Here is a 27,922-nt window from a genome sequence, read left to right on the forward strand (position 1 = left end):
ACCTGCATCTTACCTGTGTCAGCTCTTTAATACGCTTTTCTAGTAGTGCTGGAAGCCCTTCTGGTAATGTGGGGACCTGCTTTGGAGTCTGACCCGCTGTTGAGTACTGTAGTACAGGCAGAGGATCACTGCCATCATCAAAATCATTAAGAGGACTGCCTGGAGGAGATTCATTCAGAAGACGTTCTAGGTCTATTTCTAAGTCCACAGTGCTGGCCACTTTCAGAAGATCACTCTCATTAGCTGATCCAATAAGTGAAAGCAAAGGGTCTGAAACATTAATGTTTATTGAGCTGTTATCAGTTTCAAGAAGAGTGCCAACCATAGTTTGAGAAGTAGGCAAGCTCTTCTGATCCTCTCGTTTCTTCAATGCTTCCTTCTCTTTCTCAAACTTTTTCAACATCTCTTTCACACCCAAGGTTCCCATGTATTTTTTCTTTTTCTTTTTATCTTCTTTATGGACATTCAGTGGCATAAACCTGATTAGAAAAACATCAGATATCAAAGATAAGGATTAAGAAAAGGCACAACCAGAGTGAGAACAATGTTTCCAAAGATTTCCATTTTCTTAAGTTCATTGAGGGTTGGGCTGGACGACTTGCATCATTTAAAATATTCCTTAGGTTAGGGACCATAAAATTGTTTAATAGCAGCATTACTTGAAGCTTTGGAACACAGTAAGTGTGGATCATCAAAATGGAATTTTGGCAAGTCTACTTGTACAGAAGGATTTGAGAGGACAGGCTTAAAATTTCAAGTTACTTGAGAGAAAAGGTAAATACTATGGCCCTTAATTTCTGCAGAGGATTTTCACCAATCCTGATGTATAATTTCTGCAGAGGATTTTCAACAAAGCTGATGTAGTGAGCTTTTGGTGTAAGTTGCCACCTATAATCGCTCTCCAAAGTGTTCCTCCAGTCTTTTGATGAAGATATGGCCAAATCCTGGAGAACCCCCCTGGACTTTCAGGGTCGCGTCTCAAAATATGGAGGAATAATGGTTCCCAAAAGAAAGAATATTCAGCGCCTTTTACACCATAATTTCAGTTCATTTGAACATCCTTACTTGCGTCTGACGTGGTCATTATTCCTGAAATTAATTATTTTAATAAAAATAATCCTTTTTTTTGCTATTGGATGACCAGAGGTTTTGAACACTTCCTTTCATTTCCGGGCTGTAGCTCAGACACAGCCTAAATGAATGCAGAGTTTGTTATGAGATGGGTGCCTAAATGTTATATTTTACAGTTAAATATTAGAAATTGAACTCATTACTCCATTTCCCAGTATCAGTTATTATGTTAAAATTGCTTGGAATTATGAACAGGAGAGGTGAAACTGGAGATATTCCACTGCCAAAAGCAGCATTTAAGGCTGCTGTCCTATTATGCTCAATTTATATTTTAAGTACATTTGCACGAGCTAGTGGTTTATTACTACCGAGCAGCAGTTTTCTGAGTAATCTTATTATTTTTCGCAACATCAAGAAGCAACAACCAGAGGAACTACTTAGAGGGGACAGGACGATGTTGCATACTCAAATTTTTGACATTCCTGTAGCACAATTTTACTTGCTCAATTGTTACAAAAACAATTTCATAAATTGCAGGAAAAGTTTATCCTCTGCTTCATGTTGTACTGTCTCCCTGATTAATTTATTTGGTTCACATTACATCATGCAGAAGTCGTCTAATTTGTATTAAAAAAGTTCACTGCAAGTAACATTCCAGAAACGAAGCTTGCTTTTGTGGAAAGATTCATTTCAAAATAAATTCCACCCATTCCATGTACTAATCCCGAAAGAGATGGACAAGTAACTTGGTTACAGCTGGATCAAGGCACACTGGTACCATGAGGTACTAACTAGCCTTTGTTTCTGATGGTTAAGCAATATGGAGAAAATTGCACTTATGAAACTTTAGTGTATTTTTCCATATTGGACTATACAGTCACCACAGATTCCACTCTCCCAGAATGAAACAGTCAGGTCATCCTCTACGCTAAGGGGCTACCAAAGAAAGTGAAGTATTTTTTCCATCTTTGATATCGGTTTACTTTTGGGCTTTGGCCTAACAAGTCCATGTTGGTGGTCAGGCTTCACTTGATCCTCCTCCAATTTTTTCTCATCTCAAATCTTTCACTGTAACCCTCTACACTATTTTCTACCATATATTTGTCTAGATTACTGCTCAGTCCAGCTGTAATTTTTGCATCAGCTACCCCTACTATCCACATTCTCACCACACATGCGCTGAAGATATTTTTCTGAATTCTCTATCAGACTTGTTAGTGACCAATTAGGGGGTACAGCTAAAAGAATCAGCAACTTTGCCAAAATTACATCTCCAGTTTTGGGGACTGTGTTTGCTACAATAAAGTCATATTAGTTTTGTACGACCACGTCACATCTGAAAACGGAAAAGAAACTCCTTGAATTATGTAGCTGGTCAAGCACCATCCGGGGAGAAACAGTTAACACTGTGTTGATGACCCTGTATAAACACTCCAGTCAAACTGGCTCTATTTTCTGTTCTACAGGTGCAGCTGGATCCGCAAAAGGAGTTGCAGCATTTTGCGTTTTGACTTTGGATTCTCAGTATCTGCAGTATTTCATTTTTACTATGTCTCTCAAGTGGGAATTCTACCAATAATAGTGAAACACCGCTGGTGCTATGTTGATTCACTTTCAAGAGGAGTGACTGAAAAATCCAATGGGCTTACCCGGCCTGTTTGGAGATTTTTGATTTTTGAGACTTCTTCTCTTTTTCATGTCCGTCATCTTTTCTTCTTTTCTTCGTCTTTTCACTTCCTTCTTTTAATTTTCGCTTCTATTAAAAACAAGAGGAATATCAGAAATAATCCAAAGTAAACCATAGGTACCAATACATAACCAAGATTCAGATAATTGACACGTCTGAAATATTCTCCACAATACATTGTTATTTCAATCAGGTTTTAAAATGAGCATTACTGTGAGATATCATAATGCAATTAGGCATTTTACATTACTCTTTGTGTCACTGATAGGTTCAGACATTAGTAAGAGCGCAAAAAACGTTGGCCGTTCAGCCTGCTCTGCCATTGAACAGGATCACATGGTGAGTGATAAAAACTGGCTTTACTACATACACTGCTGGTGCAGTTTTTTGAATAATCACTGATTTGGAGATGTTCTTGTTTTGCCTGGTTCAGTTGGAGGGAGGCACACTAAGAATAGCTGAGATGGAGGAAAGCCTGTTAAGAAAAAGGTGCCTAGCTGATCTGCCTCATTTACAAAAATGAAAATCCTCTATTTCAGTTTAGGGTGAAAGCTGTTCATTGATTGATAGAACATTACAAGATTACATTTCCTGACTATGCTGTGTCGACACAACTTCAAAGACAACCGTACACAATTAGTGACTAAGAGCACATGCCAGATCATATTAAACTCACCTGTATGGACAGGTTAGACTTAATATTATTGACAACAGAAATCCTAAGGTGCTGTACACTTAGCAATCAACTTTCTTTACTCACCTTTGGAGACTTGGTCTTTTTCTTGTCTTTTACAAAATCTTCATCCCCATCTGATTCAGATGCTTGACGGAATTGCAACGTTCCACTATTGATGTAAAAGCCACCCAGTTTGGTAGTTAAGGAAGCTGGAACAAGTTCATCATACTAGAACACCGCAAATGAAGGAGGATATTAGGAAGGAACACATCTGATGAGGTGCATTACTGATAAGTATGTGAATGATTAGTTCCATGGGGGAAAAATCTTGAGTGTTTTGACTAGACAGGCCAAAACAATTACACATTAAACATTATTTCTTGTCACTAATATTACGTGTTGCACAGTGAGGTTTGCAGTGTGCCATAATCTGCAGTACTAATGAAATCTCACATCTTGACAAATCAAACTTAAGTTCACGGAAATGGAATTCCAACTGCTCTGCAGCAAACAAAATACTTCAAGCCAATTGTTACAGATATCACTGACTGAGAAATGTTTGGTTTACTGTCTTATTCATTTACATGATTTACTTTGCTGTAGAACTTTGACTTCTTTTAAACTGTTAGTTTAAAATATTTTCAGAGGTCTCTCTGCAAGTAGTGGTCATTTTCCTCCTGATATATGCACTGAAATGGAAATCCTTCCCTTGTGTTGTGAACAGATGATAGCAAGAGTCTATGACGTGGGGAAATTTTGTTTTATAGGAAAGCACAAAAATAATTTCCATTTTATAATACACTTGTAATATCAAAATGGTTGTCAAATAAACAAACTAATATTTTCAATCAAGCACAATGTAGCATTTTGGACTTTCTAAATATTTTAATATGCTCCCCACTTTCTTATTTCAATAATGGAAAAAAATTTCCTTCCTGGCAAGAAAAATTGGATCTTTTAATTCCTGCCAAAGAGAGATCAGGTTTAATTTTACAAGCAGATATGCACATTTTAAACTGAATGTGATGTCAAATAACAGTGATTTTGAAATTTAGCATCAAGAGGTCATTGCTCGATACCTTGCAATTAATTTGTAAACCATTCAGACTGGTATGCAAAGACAGAAAGATACCAACTGCTGTTGTTTTCAGCAACGTTAGCATTTCATCTGGAGAATTAGCTCAGTATTGGCTTTTCAAATTCTGCCACAGTAGATAATAGATTAAATACCACTTCAGTTAATTTTTGAAATAAACTAGCTGAAAAGCTAACCAGTTCAAATGTAAACATTGTCCCTAACTTGTCCAGTGACTGACAGTTTTTGGTGAATTTAACAGATAGGCATTTAATTTATGATTAATTATTGTGAATAGGTTTGTCAGCCCATTTTTTTCAAATCCAAGATTATCTGACCCTTGAGATAAATGGAAATAAACAATCATGTTGTTTTCGACAGAGTCAATAATAACAAATCATTGCAAAAATTGTTATGCTCCAATTTGCCATTTACCTATCTTGGCACTTAAATTCATACTTGAATGAAGTATTAAATGCAGAGTGTGCCAGAATCACTCAGCAAGTTAGCAACCAAGCAGAAAAACATTACAGGTGAGTTTTATTTGCTTCACTTGAAGAACGAGAGGATTCACTCAAAGCAGAGTTAATAGCACCTCAAGTGGCAAGATTTTAAACTCAGCTGATACAAAATGAAACTCTGATGGGCAATTAACCAGATCATTAAAAATAGACAGCCTCAAAAGTGCGCAGCAACATTAAAAAAAAGGGGGCTTGGAATTGTTCTTTATCTGTTAGGATGTATTGCAAAAGCAATGCAATATTACATTAGGAACAATTTTGTTTGGAATTTTGTGCCATCCTCCATGAGGGAGGTTTAAAAAAGTGTTCAACAGAAAAACAGAAGGACAAATACTCAAACGTTCAAGACTGAACAGTCACCATTTTGAAGAGAGACTGAAGAAATTAGAAAACAACTTTCCAGAACTGTTAAAGTTAAGGGTGAACTGGTAGACGTTTCCTAGATCATGAATGGTCATGTTAAGGTTAAAGTCTTTTATAAAGTCATATTAATATGGTCACGCCGAGGAACAGAAACAATGAATCATAAATTTTAAAATGAGAATTAAAGCAAGTTTTGAAGTAAATTTTACATAAGATTATTACAATGTGGAATTGTCTGCCAAAACTAAATTAGAAAGAGGATTATTACAGTATGGATACTGAGTAACAGATAGGAGTTAACCAGGTGGCTTATGGGAAAGAAAGCAGAGGCAAGGATTGGATTAGCGAAAAGGATCATATCACAATGTTCACATGGTTTTGTACACTTTCAATCCCTACTTAGTCAGGATATTTAAGAGCTACCATGGGAACCATTTATGACTGAATGATATTTTTGAAGACTTTGTCCTGATCTCTACAAATGTTACTTTTTAAAACTGGCTTCTTGAGAAACCCTCAAGCCTTCTAGCCAAAAGCAGCATTTTGATCCCTCTACTTTTTTGTCCAATAACAAAATAGCTTTCCCTGGTGCCAATATTCATCTTCGGCTTCAGACTCAGACATAACTTATTTACTGGTTTTTCCACTCTAGAATCTATCTTACTCCAAATATCTCTTGCTTTAACAAGGACATTGGCTGTAGGCCCAAGTAGAACTAACACCCTTGGTGCTATTCAGTTGAGGTTACGAGTTGAGGTCTGTTGATTACAAGATCTAAAAACTCTGCCCCTTCAGTGATAGATAGTATGTTACAGGTACACGGCAATACTCACTAACCAAGAGTTTTTTTAAAATGCACATCAAACATCTGTACAAGAGATCACATAAACATACAAACTAAGTAGCAATTAATTACATGCACCCAGAATGTAACAGATTTGGAGAAAGATAGATGATGCATACCTATTGAAAAGGATGAGCTTGTTAGTGTTTACCTCATTGTTAGATATCAATCAGACAATTCTGAAGTCAAATCATAATTGTACCCTTACAGCTAGTCTTATATATAAAAAAAAATTCCCACTGAAATTTTGAAAACTATGCTCACCACACAATAATTTCCAAGGAACTGGAAACATTTTTGTTTCCAACAAAAAGCAGCCAGTGCAACATGCTGAATGTTATCAAGGCATTATAGTATTTCACCGTAGAAATATTTCTACAATTCAAGTTCTCATGACAGAAACATCTTGGTCCGGAATACGATTGTCAACTAAATACTAATAGTATTAATATCAAAAAAAGCAGCTACTGAACAATTTTCCTTCAGAGTAAAAGCTGCCCGAAAGGATATTTAAAATGTTAGTATCAGAGATAATGGGAACTGCAGATGCTGGAGAATTCCAAGATAATAAAATGTGAGGCTGGATGAACACAGCGGGCCAAGCAGCATCTCAGGAGCACAAAAGCTGACGTTTCGGGCCTAGACCCTTCATCAGAGAGGGGGATGGGGGGAGGGAACTGGAATAAATAGGGAGAGAGGGGGAGGCGGACCGAAGATGGAGAGTAAAGAAGATAGGTGGAGAGAGTGTAGGTGGGGAGGTAGGGAGGGGATAGGTCAGTCCAGGGAAGACGGACAGGTCAAGGAGGTGGGATGAGGTTAGTAGGTAGATGGGGGTGCGGCTTGGGGTGGGAGGAAGGGATGGGTGAGAGGAAGAACCGGTTAGGGAGGCAGAGACAGGTTGGACTGGTTTTGGGATGCAGTGGGTGGGGGGGAAGAGCTGGGCTGGTTGTGTGGTGCAGTGGGGGGAGGGGACGAACTGGGCTGGTTTAGGGATGCAGTAGGAGAAGGGGAGATTTTGAAACTGGTGAAGTCCACATTGATACCATATGGCTGCAGGGTTCCCAGGCGGAATATGAGTTGCTGTTCCTGCAACCTTCGGGTGGCATCATTGTGGCACTGCAGGAGGCCCATGATGGACATGTCATCTAGAGAACGGGAGGGGGAGTGGAAATGGTTTGCGACTGGGAGGTGCAGTTGTTTGTTGCGGACTGAGCGGAGGTGTTCTGCAAAGCGGTCCCCAAGCCTCCGCTTGGTTTCCCCAATGTAGAGGAAGCCGCACCGGGTACAGTGGATGCAGTATACCACATTGGCAGATGTGCAGGTGAACCTCTGCTTAATGTGGAAAGTCATCTTGGGGCCTGGGATGGGGGTGAGGGAGGAGGTGTGGGGACAAGTGTAGCATTTCCTGCGGTTGCAGGGGAAGGTGCCGGGTGTGGTGGGGTTGGAGGGCAGTGTGGAGCGAACAAGGGAGTCACGGAGAGAGTGGTCTGGTCTGCTCCCACGATAAGACATTCCACTCCCGCACATCCCAGATGTCCAAGTTCTTCAAGGACCGCAACTTTCCCCCCACAGTGATCGAGAACGCCCTTGACCGCGTCTCCCGTATTTCCCGCAACACATCCCTCACACCCCGCCCCCGCCACAACCGCCCCAAGAGGATCCCCCTCGTTCTCACACACCACCCTACCAACCTCCGGATACAACGCATTATCCTCCGACACTTCCGCCATTTACAATCCGACCCCACCACCCAAGACATTTTTCCATCCCCTCCCCTGTCAGCTTTCCGGAGAGACCACTCTCTCCGTGACTCCTTTGTTCGCTCCACACTGCCCTCCAACCCCACCACACCCGGCACCTTCCCCTGCAACCGCAGGAAATGCTACACTTGTCCCCACACCTCCTCCCTCACCCCCATCCCAGGCCCCAAGATGACTTTCCACATTAAGCAGAGGTTCACCTGCACATCTGCCAATGTGGTATACTGCATCCACTGTACCCGGTGCGGCTTCCTCTACATTGGGGAAACCAAGCGGAGGCTTGGGGACCGCTTTGCAGAACACCTCCGCTCAGTCCGCAACAAACAACTGCACCTCCCAGTCGCAAACCATTTCCACTCCCCCTCCCATTCTCTAGATGACATGTCCATCATGGGCCTCCTGCACTGCCACAATGATGCCACCCGAAGGTTGCAGGAACAGCAACTCATATTCCGCCTGAGAACCCTGCAGCCTAATGGTATCAATGTGGACTTCACCAGTTTCAAAATCTCCCCTTCTCCTACTGCATCCCTAAACCAGCCCAGTTCGTCCCCTCCCCCCACTGCACCACACAACCAGCCCAGCTCTTCCCCCCCACCCACTGCATCCCAAAACCAGTCCAACCTGTCTCTGCCTCCCTAACCGGTTCTTCCTCTCACCCATCCCTTCCTCCCACCCCAAGCCACACCCCCAGCTACCTACTAACCTCATCCCACCTCCTTGACCTGTCCGTCTTCCCTGGACTGACCTATCCCCTCCCTACCTCCCCACCTACACTCTCTCCACCTATCTTCTTTACTCTCCATCTTCAGTCCGCCTCCCCCTCTCTCCCTATTTATTCCAGTTCCCTCCCCCCATCCCCCTCTCTGATGAAGGGTCTAGGCCCGAAACGTCAGCTTTTGTGCTCCTGAGATGCTGCTTGGCCTGCTGTGTTCATCCAGCCTCACATTTTATTATTTTAAAATGTTAGTGCTACTTTTCAAGAGTTGTAAACTCAAGATGGTGGCAACGGGACGGTAGATAGTGTTTGGGCTGAGTCTGTCTGCTCCAGGCTGGCCGCATTCTCTGTCTCCTTTTTGTCTTCGTTCTTTTTTGTTTTCTTTTCTTCATTTCCCTCTGGGGAGGCGAGAGCAGTGCTGGCAGTGACCCATGGGTTGTATGCATTATCTAGAATGGGGGTGGAGGGTCAGCTGCAACAATGGCAGAGCAAGGACTTCTGGCTCCATTGACCTGATGCATGGACCCCTGGAATGGCGGTGGAGCATCAGCTGCAGCAATGGCAGAATGGGGACTTCTGGTTGTACTAGGCATACAGTGTCAAATCTTTTGGTGGCAGTAAGTCATTGACGGCAGTGGTGTTGATGCCAGGAGCAGGGGTTCCTAGCTCCAGTAGGCCCAAACAGGGAACCTTGCAGAAATGCTGCAGTAGTATTTGGGACCCCGGCAGTGAAGGTAAACTCTATTTTTTTTGTATCTCAAATGACACAATTGTGGCGACAGAACATTTTTCACTGTATCTCCCTTGAAATGTGACTATAAATCATGCATTGCTTATTTTGTTACCTCAGAAGTTTTTTCTATTTGAACAGTTAGTGAAATGATTTGGAAAGAAGAACCAAATCTAGACACAGTGTATGGATAAGAAATTTTAAATTGCAGGTGAGTGAAGCTTGCCTTAAAAATGTCCTTTGTTGTACCCAGGATACTTTAATGAGGTGTGAACTAGAGGTAAACAGTTATTCCTATCCAAAATAAAGTACTTAAAACATTATTTGTGAACTGTCAGAATGATGTTAATGGTTTTTGGTTTTGGCTCATTAAAAACATTTGATTAAAATGGCCAATTGTTTGTACTTGGAAACACAATGTAGACAAACAGAATACCGCATCTAAGCTTTCCTTGCAATGCGTAGCTAAGAACAAACTGTTATTCCTGCCCAAAATAAGTTAAGCGTTTAAGACTTTATTTGGGACCAATAGTGGCATTCCATCCAACAAATTTAATACATACTTTAAACTTCAACATCACCTAGGTAACCAATATTATCCATTTTTTTTAATCCCATGTGCAACTTTAAGGCAACTACATTCAGCAACCTAAATGGTCTTGGGCTGTTTCTATAATCATGAGAAATTATTTCCCCTCATGTCATTGCACACATTGTTCACTGAAAAAGCCCGGTTAGTTTCAGTGAAAGAATGTTAAAATTTCTGATCCAGCCAGGCAGATAGAGAAAGTACCAGATGGCACAAAGACTGAAAAACCTTTCCCAAACTCATTGAAATATAAATTAGCTGCAATCAGATGTTATTACACATAAGATTCCTATGAGAACATCACATGCGTATTTAGATTCTGAACAAGTTCCAGACCATCTAATTCACGTCATTTAAGTTTTAGCAGAGCAATAGAAAGGATGATAGATATTATGTACAGGATTCTTGTTTATTGCTAAACAGAAAAAGGGTTAAAATTGCATTTGTTGCCCAGGAAAACAAAAGAAGACAGGAGAAAGTAAAAGAAAGAACGTGCATTGATCCAATGCTTCTGAATTGCTTAGGACATGTTGAAACACTTCACAGCAAATGAAGTGACATTGAAGAGTTATCACAGTTGCTTAAAAATTCAAATTTACTTACAGCCTCCGAGTTATCTATAAACGGATCAGTTTCATCATATCCATAACCCATGTCGATCAGATCTTGGATACGATCCTTCCTTCGCTTCTTTGGGCCCTAAAATGTAAAAGTTATACATGAACTGATATCGTTAATTGTACACATGCTACTTATTCAATTGATCTCCTTTTTCAGTTCCATACAGCTGAAGCAAGTCATCTTCTTCAACAATTCTCTGCTGCATCAACTTCAATCTCTTCATTCACGAGATGAAATAAGTCTTGGGCTTAACTGCACCATTAACAATTGAGTCGGAAAAGTATTGAGTTTAAATCACATTATGGTCTCGGTACGTGAAGACTAGAGGCGCTGGCTTGGAATTACAGACCAATATCTCGCAGGAAATTTGCGTTCATGGAGTGTTGGCACAAGCCTTAAGTCATGTTGAAAATTAGGGCAAGACTGGCATGAAAAAGTGGCTCAGCATTTAGCACTGCTGCCTCACAGCACCAGGGACCCAGATTCAATTCTGCCCTTAGGTGATAGTCTGCATGGAGTTTGTGCATTCTCCCAGTGTAAGCATGGATTTCCTCTGGGTGCTGCATTTTCGTCCCACTGTTTTCAGTCCAAAGATGTGCAGGCCAGGTGGATTAGCCATGGCAGATGCAGGGTTACAGGGTGGGTCTGGGTGGGATGCTCTCTGAAGGGTCGGTATGGGCTCGATGGGTGGATTGTATATGCCACAAACAATTCCTGCTGTCTAAGACTAACTGCCACGTTGCGTGGGACAATATGGCCACAGTCATGGAAGGAGCATTCAAATCAGTTTATGACTCCTTTCTCAACTACCTAATACTCTCCAAGCAATGAATTAACATATGAAAACAGTTTAAGAGAGAGGAGTAACAATCAGAAAAGGTCCTGCAAATTGAAATTTAAGTCTGGAAATTGAACTACCTCCAGCAATGCATGCCTGAATACCGATTTCTGTTCTTATTAAAATTCAACTATGGTCATATAACTCTTATTTGGAAGTTGTAGTGTAATATGAAAATTACTCCTTTAACAATAAGTAATGACGATAGACTTGCTTAGCTGCTTTGCTTGGATGATTAAAGAGAAAATGTGTTTTTGTGTCACCAAAAACACTGTCACACTTGCAGTGCATAACAACTAGAAGTTACTGGCCCAGATTTGTATTTCAAGTATTTATGTCTATAAATACAGAACTGTGGGAGGGTAACACAATGGACAGCTGGCACATGTTCCAGAAAGAGTTGCTGTACTTTTGGTGCAGTCATGTGGCACTTGAAGTCAGAGCAGAGCAGGTCAATTGATAAACATATTGTAATGTTCAAGAAATATTTGCTTTATTTGCATTAACCAAAATCCTCAAGTCGTCACTGTGACAATGATTAAATAATTGTATCAACTGTATTGCAGGTAGGAGCGAAGGCAGGTTAGTAGGCTGTTGACAGGAAATATGTGCATGCCCACTGTGACGTCTTGTAGGTTTCATGGCAGTTTCAAAAAAATAATCCATTTCAAATGAACCATAAATATCCAAATTGTGTCCTATTAATCCATCTCAGTCGTGCACTCCAATCATTAAATTTACCAATCTACACAGCTTCAAATGTGTCACACGTAGAGAAGATACCGACAGACTAACTTATAAACTGATGAACTTGAACTTTTGATCTTAAATAGGAGACTCTGCTTCACTAAGATGCCTATTAGAGTGAACAGACTCTGAGACCAAATCCTTCTGATGATTAAATTTTCAGATAACATGGTCAATATTAAAAACTTTGCAACAGGTTTACTTAGGCATTGCTGAATTAATCATTGTTATTTTTTAAATAGTTTGTGAAAGCTTACAGCAATCAAAATTCAAATAGTCTGGGTGGAAGTCAACTTACAATATAGTAAGACAGCAACAAAACTTTCTGTATTAAGTCATTATGTTTGATACTGTAGTTCTTAATGTTATAAGCTTTCTTAATGAAGAAAAGCTAAGCAGGACTCACGTATTTCTCTTCAAACTTTTTAGCCAAAGCCTCAATTTCTTCTTCCCTTTTGTCATCATTAAAAGGTGCATCAAAATGTTTAGCTGCATCTTTCTAATTAAAAAAAAACAACATTAGCATCATATAATGTTTGGAACACATGTACTTCTGGTTACTTTGTCATTTATTGCCCATCCCAAATTGCACAGAGGGCAGTTAAGAGCTAATCACATTGTGAGACTCTATATCCACAGCATCAGCCAAACCAGGCAAGGACGGACACAAGTGAATTACAAGGTCTTTAACAATCAATACAGGTAGCATAGCCACTACTGGGCCAGCTTCTTATTGAATTCAAATTTCACCATCCACTACAGTGGGATTCAAATCCATACTTCCAGAACCTGAGGCTCTGGATTATTATTATTAGTCCAGTGACATCACCCCAACTCAGATTCATCTGCCTGGGAGATTTGCTGAGGTTGGGAGCCTCACAACCTTTAAAAAGTATTTGGATGAAAACTTGAAATATCATGTTATTTAAGGCCAAGGGCCTAATGAGGGAGAATGGACTAGTGAAATTAGTAGTATTTTTGGCAGTATAGACTTGATGGGTTGAAGGGTTTCTTCTGCACTATATGAGTCCATGAACACAAAAAGAATAACCGGGAAGAGCTTTGCGATTTCAGCTCCTCTCAAACTGCTACTGCCTTCACCTTATTCATCACCGAACAGTATACCTAATACTGCCTTATGAACTGTATGTGGTCAGTGTAAATAACTGAGGTTCAACAACATAATTGTCTTATGCACACTAGCTGACTGCATAAACTCCCTCTAAAGACCAAAGCACTTTACATATTACTGCATTGTGTACATGTCCTGATCCACATGAGGCGCTTTAAATTTCAAAGCAATATGTGGCACAAAAAGTTTTTAAACCAGGATAATTAGACTGCTAACCACACTAACTACCTATCCAGGATGCTACATCTATGACAGGAGATTGCACCCAAGCTGATGGGAACCGATTATATTGGTCCTTCCTGTCACACAGAAAATGAAACACTGGGCAGAATGTTCCCATCTGTATTTTGTCAAGAGAGACACGTGGTTTACAATGGCTTGGAGCAACTTTTTTTTTCCCCCCCACAACCCTGTGTTCTTCACCTCAGCAATTATGTAACTGGGCTCCTGGGTGAACTGTGCCAAAGAGGCAAAAACAGTTGGTACTGTTGTGACTCATCCATATTCAAGCCTCTGTTGCCATCACTAAAGCCTAACTTTATACTGCTTCAGATGCTGCAATCCAGGAACTTGACTGCAGCCTGAGCTTCAACGTTCAGAATATGAAAGGAAAACTCACTCCCTCTACGCAAATATGCATGTGGAGGTTTTGGGAAACACTGTTTCTAGCTCAACTCAAGAGGAAGCCATGCCACTGGACCAAGCCAACCTGGACACAAACTGTAGCCTTGGATCAGTGCTGGTGTCCCAAATGAAAAGGAATGCCTATTAGTCCAAGAAGGTGGTCAATGATCTACTGAGTTTGTGGTGTTAAAATCTTCTCTCTGCTAGCTTTCACTCTCAGGAACACCACTCACACCAACTCTCCCACATTACTAATCATTGAAGAGGATACCTAATACTGGCTTAGAACCTGTATATGGTCATTGGTCATGCATCTCATCAAGGCTGATGGATGACAGCTCTCTGTCTTACACGTCCACTCACAGTTCTCATCCACCTCACCATCGACAATGAATCTTTCCTGCCCATCATACCTTCTTTGCACTCAATGGGGACACCTCAATCCTTGTCCTGTTTCTGCATCACCAACAAGTGCTCTTTTATTCAGTTCTACCAAAGTCAAGTCCTCTTGGTGACTCACTGCAGGAAAAGTGGCCTATCCCATAGATAGAGTCTCACCAGTACAATCCGTGCTACAAGACTAAGAAACAGGAACAGGATTAGGCCAGTCAGATCCACAAGCCTGCCCTGCCATTCAACAGGCTCATGGTTGATCCAACAATTCCTCTCATCCATATTCTTGCCTTTTCCTCCTAACCCTCAATTCCCCTACTGATCAAGAATTTCTATCTCAGCCTTAATATACACAAGGACTCTGCCCCCATTGATCAGTGGCAAGGAGTTCCAAAGTTACATGTCTCACCGTCAGTATACCTCGAGAGACATGTTCAGAATATCTTCAAAGCACAGGCAATCCCAGGTTTGAGAATGGATTCTGGTCTGGAGTCCATATGAAAGTCAGAACACAATGCAAGACAATATAAAATAGCAGTTCGTTAAGTTCAGGAAATATTCGTAAAATCGGATCTTTAAAATTATACCCCTGTATGGATCACATTCTTAAGTACAAACATTCTGATGACAGACGTTTGTAAATTGGAGACCTCCATATCATCGGATGCAAGATCACTGAACATTCAGGGTGACAGTTAAATTCTATCATGTTTGAGACGGTCAATACCTGACATGTGATGCAAATGTTACTTGCCTTGGCACACTATGGCGCCATAGTGGCTTTTCACTCCCTGTCTCATTGATAGGTTGCCTGCTCAATACTCCACACCATCACAAGCTGCTAAACTCTCCATCTGCGTAGCAAAGGTAATATAAATCACAGTGGCTGGCAGTTGGAGACACAGAAATATGGACCATTCAGCCCATCAAGCCAGAGCTCTTAAAAACTGTGCCCAGAAAGCAATGCAAACCATAAAGAAGCTGACAGCCCATAATTCAGTGCTACAATATGCAAGAATACACTAAGAATGCAATGTGGAGATCACAGAACGATAGCATCCTTCAAATAAGTGGTAAAGGGAGGGAGCACTAAGAAAGCAAAGTCCACAAGATGCTTCAGGTTTTGATGAATGAGATGCATAAATGATATTAACTCAAAAAAGTGACCTTCTAGAAGTATGTAAGTTGTAGGAACAAAAACAAAGTTGCTGGAAAAGCTCAGCAGATCTGGCAACATTTGCGAAGGAGTTAACTTTTCGGGTCCAGTAACCTTGCCTCAGAACTGTAAGTTAAAGGCATTATTAAACTCCAAAGAAAAGCTCTGAAGGGCTTGAAATGGTGTTTGATTTGACCTGACAGCAGGCATGAAGACGTTGTGAAGCTGATGGTTTGTTAACATCATATTGTGAGGATGAAGGGTTGAGGCGAATGATTGCCCTGGAGCCCAGAGGGCCAAGTACCGTCCCTGATATACATGTTAAGAATATGCACCATCTAGAGGAGAATTAGAAGTAATTTATGAATAAGGGGGCTAAGCTAAGATGCAAACGTATGGAAATGATATGGTTGCCATTCAACTGTTAGCTTCTGAAGTTATCACTCAATTTCAGAGGAAAAAAATTTGGATCAATACTGAGAAAATCATTTGCACCATTTCTGCCAGATTTCCCCACCATTCTTGCCATTGTTCATGCCAAACAAGGAAGAGGAAAATTTCACTTATTTCAGTTGACAAATCACTCAATTGTATGTTTCCACCAGCCATAGAAGTTAATCTATTTAGTTTAATGTTCACATTTTCACTCCATGGTCATGCATTTTACTTTAGAAGCCTGGCATTAGAAAACTTAGCTGAACACAATGCATCCAGAGCAAATCAAGGCACTCTAGATGACTAGCAGCTGACGTCCAAGATACGTCCATCTATCATCAAGAATCACAAGCTCCAAGACGCACTGACTTTCAATCTCATCAAATAATTCTGCAGAGGAGTATGCAAAATAAACATAAATCAAACATGTAATGATTTTCCATCAGTCAGCAGCACTGTTACTTTGGTGCCGAGGACAGTAGTTTCTAACAGCAGTATAGTACAGCCTGCAACATTTATAAGTTTACAATTAATTTGAAAACATACAACTCAATAGCTTTGTTAAAGAAAATGGACTTGGTGTATCAAATGTAGTAAGGCAATACTAGGCTAAAAAGTTATCAGCTGTCTGTTCAAAATGATTTACACGGCATTCAATAACTTCCTTCCAGAATTAGAGAACCAGTTACAGCCCTCTTACCATAGGAGGGTATGGCGCTAATGTCACCAAATGAGCAATTCAGAACCCCAGGCCAATGGACAAGGATTCAAATCTCACTGCAGTAGTTGGTGAAATCTGAATTCAATAAAAATCAGGGCTAAAAAGCTGTTAATTGTTGCTAAGACCCACCTGATTCACTGATAACTTTTGGGGAAGTAAATCTACAACCAGCAATGTTTATAGACATAGTTCATAGCAGCCTTCTAGGCAATTATCGGTGGGCAACAAACGTTGGTCTAGCCAGTAATGCCCATATCATGAAAAATTAAGGAAAATAACTATTCTCTGCCTGGGTAGCGCAGGGAAAGTTTCTATCTGTTCTCGTCTTTGAGACACACTGGCTAATGAAATTTAGATGAAAACCTTTCTTACAATGATCATTAAGAAATAAATTGCATTCAGAAATACATACACTACAAAATGAAAATTCTGCCATGTTATAATCTGAAGGAGGAAGTAATTTGTTCTTCATAATTTGCTACAAACCCACACAAGCTGGGAACGTACTATAGTAACATTAAACCAGTATCCAAAAATACAAGTATTCAGAAACCACATGAAACACTGCTTACATATTCCAGGATGGATCTCAACTGCCAAGAGCCAGTGAGGCCAGAAGATATGCATTGTACACATTTGCCAGTTCATTACTTACCAGAGAAACCACCACCCACACCAGGACTACTTCCAAAATGTCTTTTAAGGCTTAACATTAAAGTCGGAAGACGAGTTCACCAGTTTGCTGCAAAACTGTCTTGACATAGAACAAAAATAAAAATTGCTACAGAAACTCAGCAGGTCTGGCAGCAACAGTGGCAAGAAAACACAGTTAACATTTCGAGTCCAGTGACCCTCTATCGGAACTGTCCAAGATAACAAAGTGTGGAGCTGGATGAACACAGCAGGCCAAGCAGCATCTCAGGAGCACAAAAAGCTGACGTTTCGGGCCTAGACCCTTCATCAGAGAGGGGGATGGGGAGAGGGTTCTGGAATAAATAGGGAGAGAGGGGGAGGCGGACCGAAGATGGAGAGAAAAGAAGATAGCTGGAGGGGAGAGTACAAGAGAATTGCAGTGGGAGAGAGATTCCCTGAGGTTGGTCTGGAGGGAGGAGGGTAACTTCTTCAGGTTAGGCATCCCTGGAAGAGGCTTCGCAGTGAGGTTAAAATTGTGATCAGAGACAATGGGAACCGCAGATGCTGGAGAATCCAAGATCACAAAAGTCCCATTATCTCTGACCAGAACTGTCCATCTTTGTTTTATTTTTATGACTTCATAGATGCTTTTGTATGAAAAACTACTGCAAAGGTGTTTTAACAATGTATTAGAGTCAAGTGTCGTACTGCTAAGAGTTGAGATCAAACAAACAAGGAACAAGAGTAGGCCACTCAGCACTTTTAGCCAGTTCTGCCATTCAATAAGATCTCAGCAGATCAGATTTAACCTCAACTCGACATTCCTACATATCCTGATAATCTTTCATCCCCTTGGCAATCCACTTCTGCCTTAAAACGTTCTGCCTTTTAAGGGAATCCGAAGACTCTCAATCTGAGAAGGAAAAATACATTTCTGCAACTCCATCCTAAATGGGCTCCCCTTATTTTTAAACTATGACCCCATGTTCTGAATTCTCCCACAAAAGGAAAGATTATTTCCACATACACCCAGTCAACTCCCCTCAGATCAAATGTGATTCAATTAAGGCACCCCCTGCTCAGTTGGCTGGATGGCTCGTTTGAGATGCAGTGTGGCACCAATATTGCGGGGTCAATTCCTACACCAGCCAAGATCACCACGAAGGACTCCTTCTCAAGCTTTCTCCTTGCCTGACGCACAGTGGCTCTCAGCTTAAACTACCACCAGTCTTCTCTCTAATGAGAGGTCAGCATATGGTCCATGGGAATATAGTGATTTTCAAATCCCATCACTTATCTAATTAACAGAAATTGTGAACATACTTATAGACATTCCTGTTGGTATAATTCATAATAGACACCCAATAAATCACAGAGTACATGAAAGCACACAGGTAAAATCCTGCAGCTTTTTCTGACTTTGAGATAACCCTCACAGGCTGCAAAGATAATGTGAGAAGCCAAGCAGCAAACATCAAGACAAACTTCTTAATTAATCAAGACTTATTCTGATCATCTCTCCATAGAGACGACCTAAATCAGTCCTCTTAAAAGGGATGGTACAGGTGACCAACCAACAACCAGTGCTTTTACTCACTACCTGCAAAGTAGAAAATGTCACAAGATGTTTTAGTGATTTTTTTATATAGAAGATGGATGCCAAGCCAGAGGAGATGACATTGGGAGGTCTGATGAAGAAGTTGGCCTTAAAATGTGGAGATGGAAGAGATTTCGAGAGAATAAAATCAAGGTAACCAAGATATGGCTATCAATGATAATGTGAAGGAGGTTGGAATTCGAAAAAAAGAGATAGCTAAAGCAAGATATGGAGGGGGGTATGGCCTTGGAAGTGTATAACTTCCAAGGGAGAAGAATGTCAAAATTTGAATTCGTAGATAAGTAGTCAGCATAAGTCAAAAAAGGGAGTGATAGATGAAAATGATTTAGTATGTTTGGCATAAATAAAGATTTTCCTAAGACGAGGTTACAAAACATAGGGGGGATACTGGATACATCATACGTGAGATTTTCACTGGCAAATATTACACTTTGCACTCCATTCGTAATTCCAGAATCAGTTGAATAAATATACTTGGAAAATTTTCTTTATTTCTCAGTCATATTGATATACAAAGGACTAAAGAGCAACTCAGATTTAAAACACATTTGTTGTTACCATTCAGGGTTCACTAAAGTTGGCTGTTACTATTTGGGGGTCATTTAATTTTGTTTTGACTATCAATCAGCAGTCTTAGAATAGATCCAATGATCATAATTTTCAATAGCTTCTTCTTCCAAACTGTGAAAGCTGCTATTTACAGCTTGCACTTTTTTACTGCCAGATAAAAACCACAAACATCAAGGTTGTTAATATTATTGAAACAATGCAATCAGTGCGATCTCATCAGTTTTGTCCAATTTTGCTGAGAAACAATGTGCACACAGGTCCTTCAACATAAATTGTATGAATAAGCTTTGAAGTCTTTGCACACAGGCATAATTGTTTTAAAGGAAATCTGAATGTAAATCCAGACATTAATTCAATTCTAAACACAATACTGGCTTAACTAGATAATCCTAAAGAGTAACCATCTGATTACTGTACTTAGAACAAGTGCTCTATTACAAATAATCCCTTCTACAAATTTACCAATACTTCTGCAGCATAAATGTAACAAGTTAAGAAATCTACTACAGAATATTCCATGTTTTGCTTAAGCAAAACAGAGTGTTGTGGTACCACTGGGAGCTTTATACATCTTGTTGTAAAATGGTTTTACCTATACAAATTTGAAATACCAATTACTAATTCAGTTGAGTGAATGTATTTTGTGCTACCAACATTAGGAATGTGATAATAGTAATGAAAGCAAAATATACTAAACAACCATATTCAGTTACAATGGCAAAATGATCAAAAAGGAAGTCCTGTGGAAGGAGTGGAGAGGAAAGAAAGGAAGGGGGAGGGGATAAAAGGTGAGGGGGGGGAAGGGGGTGGTGAGAAAGAGAATGGAGATTTATCTCTTACAGTTCAAGTCATAATATTAGCACAACCTCAAAAGTTTTACTTCTCACCTGACCTAATTCACTTTGGTTTCCAATATGCAAACTTGAACAATATATTTCAAACAATCCAATTAATGGAAAACAAAAGGCTTAACACGTCTCACCACTATTGTCAAAGATACAGCATTTTGCCATGCTCTCCCAAAGAACAGCTCCATTGACAAATTTGAGAACAGTGATTAAAACTGCCTTGTGGAGCTAAACTAATCTCAGCTTTTGACAAAATGCTTATTTCACTTCCCTCATTGCAAACAATGTTTCTTCACAACAACAGACAAAAGAAAATCTATCAATGTTTTCCTACATTTCCTTCTGCTTATTTTGTTTCTCTTGCAAACCGAATTTCTGGACTAGTATGATTTCTATAAATTTCTGCTCAGAATATCTGCTAAAAAAATGCAGGTAAAATCGACATCCGGGGAAATCATAAAAACAAAACACCGCCAAATCACCCCACAGCATAGCACGCTGAAACAACATTTGACTGAATTCAAGTAATGCTTCTTTTGTTTAAAGTCGGAATGTTGCAAAATTATTAATCATTGAACTTTTATTCAAACAGATTACATTCTGATTCATTCTTCTCTTGCAGACAATAAGAAAGAGTACTACATTCCAAGAGGGGCACAAAATTTCTTCTTCAGAATTGTTTTTGGCAACTATTAAATCTTTCAAATGTTTACTTCTACATTAAACACTAATCTCCAGCAAAATTAGACCTAAGGTCAACAGATACAGCATCAAATGTCTAATCACCACTTTGGCTTTCTGCACACATCATATGACAAAATCCAAAATGCACCAAGATTTTGTCCACCAAAAAAAGAATATTTGGCACTGCAAGCAATCAGCTAATTCAATCACACCCAACTTAAATACTTGAAAATTAAATATCTGCACTGAAATGCACACTTTATTAAAATGTGGTTACTTATCTGCATCAGGGAAGCTAACGTAGAAAATTTTTCACATTAGTTCTAAGGAAAATGCATTAAGTTATATTGTGTATAAGACATCTGCATTTGGATCTGACACTACAACAAATATATTACAACCTGACCTTGCAACAGCAAGTGATGGCAACTGTAGCAACTCAACAGAATGCGTAGTTAATTCAATGCTTGCTCGGATAACATTGATAAGACCAGGATCAATAGGTTTAATCCATCTTTCTTCCACCTATTCATAAGTCTGCTTCCTATTACGTTTCTGCCAAATAGATGCTTAATTTTTTTTGAAAATAAATTTAACAAACAAGAGCAATCAGATGTCAGCCATTCCGTTAAATAAATACCTCCACAAAATGAGTTATGTGAAGGGTAATCGTTTCAGTGCAGTATTCCCATCAAAACAAATTTTGTCCTGTACCAGGTTAGTAATTAATACAGAATACAGTTTAAGGTTGACACTTTTGGGGTTGCAAAGCTTTACCAGTCAAAGACCACCAAAATTCATGCTTTGCCTCCAAGACGAACCTTGAGTTTGTATTAGCAATTCACTGAATGTGCCCTTCATAAGTAACAGACAATATGAACAAAGGTGAAGTGATACCTTTTGCTCTAAAATAGTTTGTTCCGATGCCATAATGTGTAAAAATATTAAAGGAAGAGACAGGGATAGTTCAAAGTTGGGATCAAGAATGAGGGGTAAAGGTGATAGCCGGAATCTGGAGCAAGGGGTTTGGAGAAATTCACAATTGAACAAATCTGAAATTCAGTCCCATCGTTTATGGTTGACAGAAATTCTTGGCAGCATTTAACTGGATAGGCAAATGAAGGAACGGAGCGGAAAAGACTTGAGAATAGTTTCAGCAAATGAGAGTAGAACTATACCCTTGTATGGAGTATCAACATTTGACAATGGACTGGTTCTGAGTTATCTATTTCTGTTACTTGTGAATTAAAGACCCAACTTGGAACTACTTCCCTATGCAAAAAGCAGATAAGAGCTTGAATCAACAGTTTGTTACATTTGGCACACAGCAGATAAACTAAGTCAGTGTGGCTGTGATGTACCTTTGAAAATGCATTGTTTGCAACAATGGGACATAAACATTGAAGTATTGAGAGAAGTTAACCATAGTAGTGGAAAGGGCTAATGTTCTTTGCAACATTTAGCCTGAAAAAGATTTTAGAGGAACTATGCATCCAAAACATGTGCATTCAGAAACAGCTGTTAGTAAATATAGGCAATTCATTGGTTGGGGACATTAAAGGAGTAAGATTGTGCTTAAAATTCACATATCACATACACTTCAAAACTGCCTCTGAAAAACTTTAAAATGTATGGCTCATGTCAGCCAAACATTCATGTGGGTTTGCAACATGGCAAATCAGCAAAAGCACTAAGTCAGATTGTAGAAGGAAATCTTAACAGAAGGAATGAAAACTTGCCCCAATCTTGGTTCCGACTACCTGATTCTTAATCTTTCTTAATAAAATATTTGATATTATGTTTTGGTTAAATCACTCAAAAATAAAACCCAAGTGCCTCTATTTTAATCCCTGTGAAATTTACAATCAAGCAACTTTGGAAAAAGAAGTTTGATTATATCAATGCAGCTGGTTTGCTTTCCTGGACCTTCCTCTTTAAAAGTGAGATCAAAGCAACAATTCAACAAAGCAGAAAAGTCTTCACAATTGTGGAAACCCTGAATTCATCTTATTTGCTCAATATCTCAGATTTGGTTAGGGTGGAATGCAATGCAAGAACAAAGAGGATATGAAATCATTATTTCATCTTCCCACCAACATGACAACCGATTCTGAACCTTTGTATATTTAATAGCAACTGTTCACTTTCTATCATTTCACAGGCAAAGCCCATTTCTGGTTAAATGCTTTACAGTGGAAATTGTAATTGTTGATTCTATAGTCTGCTCTGTGCTCCACTCACACTTGGTGTCTCCTTTTCTTTCTTCCACAAACACAGTTCATTTTATTGAGGCCACCTATGGGATTGAGTCGGGCTACATATACGTCACACGAGAACATCAGTGTGTGGTTTAGCAAAGCTTTCAGGATAACATGAGTCAAGAGAAAGGCTCCAAGTCAGATCAAATGTGATTCTAGATCTCTACTCCAATTTTATTTCAGTATCATATCTTCTGTTCTCTTTTGCTAACTTGCCTATACAATACACTAAGAACTAGTTTCAAGATGCCAACATGGATTCAATATTTTAATTTCAACAGCCTGATCTCAAGTGCTAGACCTAAATACAAAGCAATGTTGTAGTTTACCAGACTTCAACATGAAAACTGCTTTTGTCACATGCAATCAAGTTTATTTTATGTTCATGTTGTTCTGAATTATTCAGTTTTGAAAAAATCTTATTTGTGAAAACAAATCATTTTGAGAGCTAAATTTACATTCTGACTCATGAATAACCAGGATACGACAACAATCGAATAAAGCGGCTACTAATACAGAACACTAAATCCTACTGTTTAATTTCCAGATCGATTATTGCTTGAAACTTTCAGCAACATTAAATTAATGGGGCGGTCTTGAACAACAGAAAACAGTAGCTGATTAGGTCACGTCAACTAGATCAGATATATGCAATACCATCTGTCCCTGTTTAAAATACGACATTGAGCAGGATTAACGTGTCGGTGCAAACTCTGAACTAACTAGGAAAAGCTAAACTAATTTTAATGCCCGGAGCGGTAAGGGAGAGCTTCTACCTCTTTTCAAATTAAATATTCTCCAAAATTAATTCCAAAAAGACGGGGATAGATTGTTTCTGTATTAACGGTGACTCGGCGATGGGGGGGGGGGGGTGGTCAAGGGGAGGGGGTGTACTCTAGATCGAGAGCGTCTGCGTTACTTTTCACGCTGGAGTCTGCCGCTGGGAGAGACGAGGATCGCTCACCTTCCGCACTCGCATCAACTCGGGGTAGAAGAACTCGGGGCAACTCTTCTCGCTCGACTCAAAGAGAGCCAGCGTGTGGCGCGAGGTGACGGCCGCTATTTCCCCCTTCAGCACCATCACGGCCGTCGCCTCCTCACCCCCTTCCTCCTCTTCTTCTTCCTCCTCCTCCTCCTCTTCCGCTGCCTCCTCCTTGTCTTCTTTCTTCTTCTTCAGGAGAGGAGCGGACACGGGCAGGGTAGTCAGGGACACTCGTCGCGGTTCGGCCATGTTGCGAGTCGCGCGGGACCCACTCGCTCGGCCGCTCTTTATATATATTTTTTGTCAACACCTTTCCCCCCACTTCTCCTCTCTGTCTTCACCCTGTCGTGTTGGCGGAGAGGAAGGGGATAATCTAAAACAAATAAAAGAACCGCTGACAGGAAGAAGCGGGGGAGGGGTAGCGGTGGCGGGCAATCACAATCCCTTCAACAGCAACAAAAACAAACCCGACAAAACTTCGGCCGCCGCCATCTTCCCGAGCTGCCGCGCATGCGCGCGCGCACACACGCGCTCTCCGCGGGCGCGCGCGTTTTTTTGGGGGGGCGGGGTTTGTGGCGGGGGAGGGGAAGCGAGTGTTTCCGAAACGCAGCCCCTCCCCCTCCATCCTTTTCCTCGGGAATTCCATCTCGTTCGCTTCGCGACACGGAAAGAAAAAACATTCGTAAAATAAATCCGTTGAGGAGTTTGGGGAGGGGGTGGGGCGTTGACCTTTCACCCGGTCGTGTCACGTGACGGGGAGGAGGCAGGCGGGCGGGCCGACGGACGGAGGGCCCCGGGCTGGGGGCGGGGTGTCGCCGTTGAGAGGGCGATGGACGAATTCCTCTGAGGAAGATGGCGGCTGTCAGCTTGCGGGTGGGGGATCTGGTCTGGTAAGAGGCAACAGCGGCTTATGATCGCTCTCCTTTCAACCCGATCGCGCGGGCAGCTTGTTTAGTTCTCCGGCCAGCCGCTGTCATCGAGTGTCGTTTTTATTTTTCTTTGATAGAAAAGCTCCTACCTCCCGACACACACACACCAACCCCTCTCACGAAAAAAAATAATCGCTTATGCTCTTTCTTTCCCTTCTCTCAGGGGCAAACTGGGTCGATATCCACCCTGGCCAGGAAAGGTGAGTGCGAAACACAACGTTTAAACGTTTCTTTCTTCCCACCTCCTTCCTTGTCCCTCTTTGCCTGTGTTATTTGTGGAAGGCGAGTGGGGAGTTTTGTGGATGAGGATCACTGGGGTGGGACAGAGCAAAGCACTATCCAGTTTTCATGTCGTGGAGGGATCTGGACAGAGGATCCCAAGACCGACCCCGCCAGCCTTTTCTCCTTCGCTCTCCCTATGAGGAAATCGAGCTTGTTTTATTGGGCGAGTGGCGGTGCTCCTTCACTTTGAGCCCGTTCTGTTCAATGTTCAGAGCGATTGACTGCTGAAACCGGATTGTTTCCACCGCGATGGGTGTTCCCTGTTAAAGTTACTATCGAAAGGACTCAGTTTCTGAAAACAAACGGCTTTAGTTTAAAGAGCTAATCCTCGAGTTGTAGATCTGCTTCCACATTTTGAAGGTACTCCTACGAGGAGTTACACCCTGTGGTTTCGTAGCTAGTGCTCCGCCTTCTTTGGTGAACAGGGTTTTACATTATTTTCCCTACGTCGTATAGAACACCTTTTTTGTTCCTTGTATTCCGTCAATGCTATTGCAGTGATTATGCTAACATTTAGGTTAGATTTGTGCGCTTTGAAGGTTAATAGTAGTAATGAGACGATCAGCTGATCCCAGAATTAATGGCAAAAGTATGATGAACTGATGACTGAGCAGTTTTGATGCACTGCCACATTGTTTGAAGTAGGATTATTGGAAGACATTCAGGCCATTACAGTCAGCATTTGAAGTGAAATGTAAAGTTGTTGCATGCTAAAACTGGAATCAGTATTGCAAGAAATTCTGGAACATCATTTGGCTTTCGGCCTTGATCAAAAATTTGGAGGGAATTATTCTAATTCTTTTTGTCAATTAGCATCAACTAGTACGAGGTATGAACTGGCAAGACAGCTTCAAAATAAAATTTGTTAGAGGCTCCTAAATAACTAGCGATACTATCTTTCAATCCCAGATTTATTTTTTGAATTTAAATTCCATCAGCTTCCTTGGTGGGTTTGCATTTCTCCTCTCCAGAGCATCCGTTTGAATTTCCGGATTACTAGTTCAGGAACATTATGGTCATCCTGCTATTTTGCCCTATCTATTGACACAAAAGTCAAATAAATAATTACTTACATGGAAACTGATGTTTAAAAATAACTGGAAGGCGAAGGATCACCTCATTGGAACAAATCAAAAGTTAAATACAAAGATTAGTTCCTTCTGTGTAAGAAATCTTGAAAGTAAGTGCTTTTAAACACTACAACATTTGAAACACTTGTCTCAATGCAACATTTAATTTTTTTTTTCTCTACGGCTACCTTACCCTGACTTCTGACCTGTTTGGGACTGGAATAAAAAGTGGCTACGTTTATTAGTGTCGTTATCCCATGGAAGTGTTTTTGTCGGATAGCAATTTCTGGAATTTTTTTTAAAGATCACATTTGAACGTATCAGCAGTTTCAGATAAATCGTTCTAAAATGGCTTGTTGCTTAATATGAAACAGCCCTTTTGCAGTCAATGATGTACTTCACTTGCCTGGATCAACAACACATGGGAAATGCAGAGTGGGCATGGTATGTAGCACCTATACTATGCATAACAGCAATTTGCCAAGGCTTCTGTGACCACACCTTCCAAAGACAAACGTAATGGATGACTCCACTCATTGCAAGTTCCTTTCTAAGCCAAGAACCATCCTGATTTGGAATTATTTTGCTGTTCCTGGAACTCCCTTCCTAACAATACTGTGGGTGTCACTTCAATGGAAATCAGCCATTTACTGATCTGATTATTCGATTATATGTTGTAGTGACTGCCATTCTGGATCTGAAAAGTTATGATTAGCTCTTTTTTTTTCCTCCCGAGATGAAGTATGATTCTTATTTATGACCAATTTAACATTTTAAAAATTTTTTTTGTTGTAAGATTGTTCATCCACCCAAAGATCTCAAGAAACCACGGGGGAAAAAATGCTTCTTTGTGAAATTCTTTGGAACTGAAGACCAGTAAGTCACTTATGCTTTTCCAAATATGTTTAAAAATAATTCAGCGTTTATCACAGATTATTTCCTAAAACATTTATGCAGTGTTTTGTTGTATTAGATTAAACAATCTTGCTACAATCTCCCAAATATGATCTTGCCACCTTGCAATTATTTACTCATCTCTTCCGTGAGATTTTTCTTCTGTTATTTGACACTTCCCATTCAATCTTTATCAGTTAACGGCCCCTGGCACCAATCCAAGACGTAACAATATGAAAAGTAGGATATTCAGCCTCTTGAAACCTATACTGCTATTCAGTTATGTTTTGCTGATCTGTACCTCCACTCCATTCACTTCTTTTTAACTCCTTGTCCTAAAGCACTTGCTAGCAAAGATCAGCTTTGGATGAATTTTTCAGTTTCTCACAGCTTTCTGAGGGAATGTGTTCCAGATTTCCACTATCTGTTCTATTTCAAAGAGCTTCCTGGTAT

General features: G+C 40.3%; 2 protein-coding genes across 8 annotated transcripts in view; one reads left to right on the forward strand and one right to left on the reverse strand.

The window, feature by feature from the left end:
• LOC125462167 (ubinuclein-1-like) overlaps positions 1 to 24,855 on the reverse strand; it is a 75,292-nt gene extending 50,437 nt beyond the window's left edge. For 3 of the 6 annotated variants that reach the window (XR_009447152.1, XM_048551808.2, XM_048551807.2), the window contains exons 1-6: positions 24,277 to 24,853; positions 12,647 to 12,739; positions 10,638 to 10,733; positions 3,519 to 3,662; positions 2,721 to 2,827; positions 14 to 479 (exon numbers count right to left, since the gene is read on the reverse strand). Coding sequence is in view for 5 of the 6 variants with exons in the window: in XM_048551808.2 (XP_048407765.2) it covers positions 14 to 479; positions 2,721 to 2,827; positions 3,519 to 3,662; positions 10,638 to 10,733; positions 12,647 to 12,739; positions 24,277 to 24,543 (1,173 nt within the window). In the remaining variant the exon portion in view is untranslated. Of the gene's footprint in view, positions 1 to 13; positions 480 to 2,720; positions 2,828 to 3,518; positions 3,663 to 10,637; positions 10,734 to 12,646; positions 12,740 to 14,798; positions 14,876 to 24,276 lie in introns of all 6 variants that reach the window. The other 3 variants (XM_048551811.2, XM_059654145.1, XM_048551809.2) reach the window with 3 other exon arrangements.
• A 196-nt stretch (positions 24,856 to 25,051) lies between these two features.
• Positions 25,052 to 27,922, forward strand: part of glyr1 (glyoxylate reductase 1 homolog (Arabidopsis)) — a 43,581-nt gene continuing 40,710 nt past the window's right edge. Inside the window, exons 1-3 of one of the 2 annotated variants that reach the window (XM_048551812.2) lie at positions 25,052 to 25,184; positions 25,387 to 25,423; positions 27,372 to 27,451. In XM_048551812.2, coding sequence (XP_048407769.1) covers positions 25,147 to 25,184; positions 25,387 to 25,423; positions 27,372 to 27,451 — 155 coding nt within the window. In that variant the 5' untranslated portion in view covers positions 25,052 to 25,146. The remainder of the gene's footprint in view (positions 25,185 to 25,386; positions 25,424 to 27,371; positions 27,452 to 27,922) is intronic. The other variant, XM_048551813.2, reaches the window with a different exon arrangement.

Source organism: Stegostoma tigrinum, chromosome 23 (assembly GCF_030684315.1).
Source record: "Stegostoma tigrinum isolate sSteTig4 chromosome 23, sSteTig4.hap1, whole genome shotgun sequence".
NCBI classification, from domain to species: domain Eukaryota; kingdom Metazoa; phylum Chordata; class Chondrichthyes; order Orectolobiformes; family Stegostomatidae; genus Stegostoma; species Stegostoma tigrinum.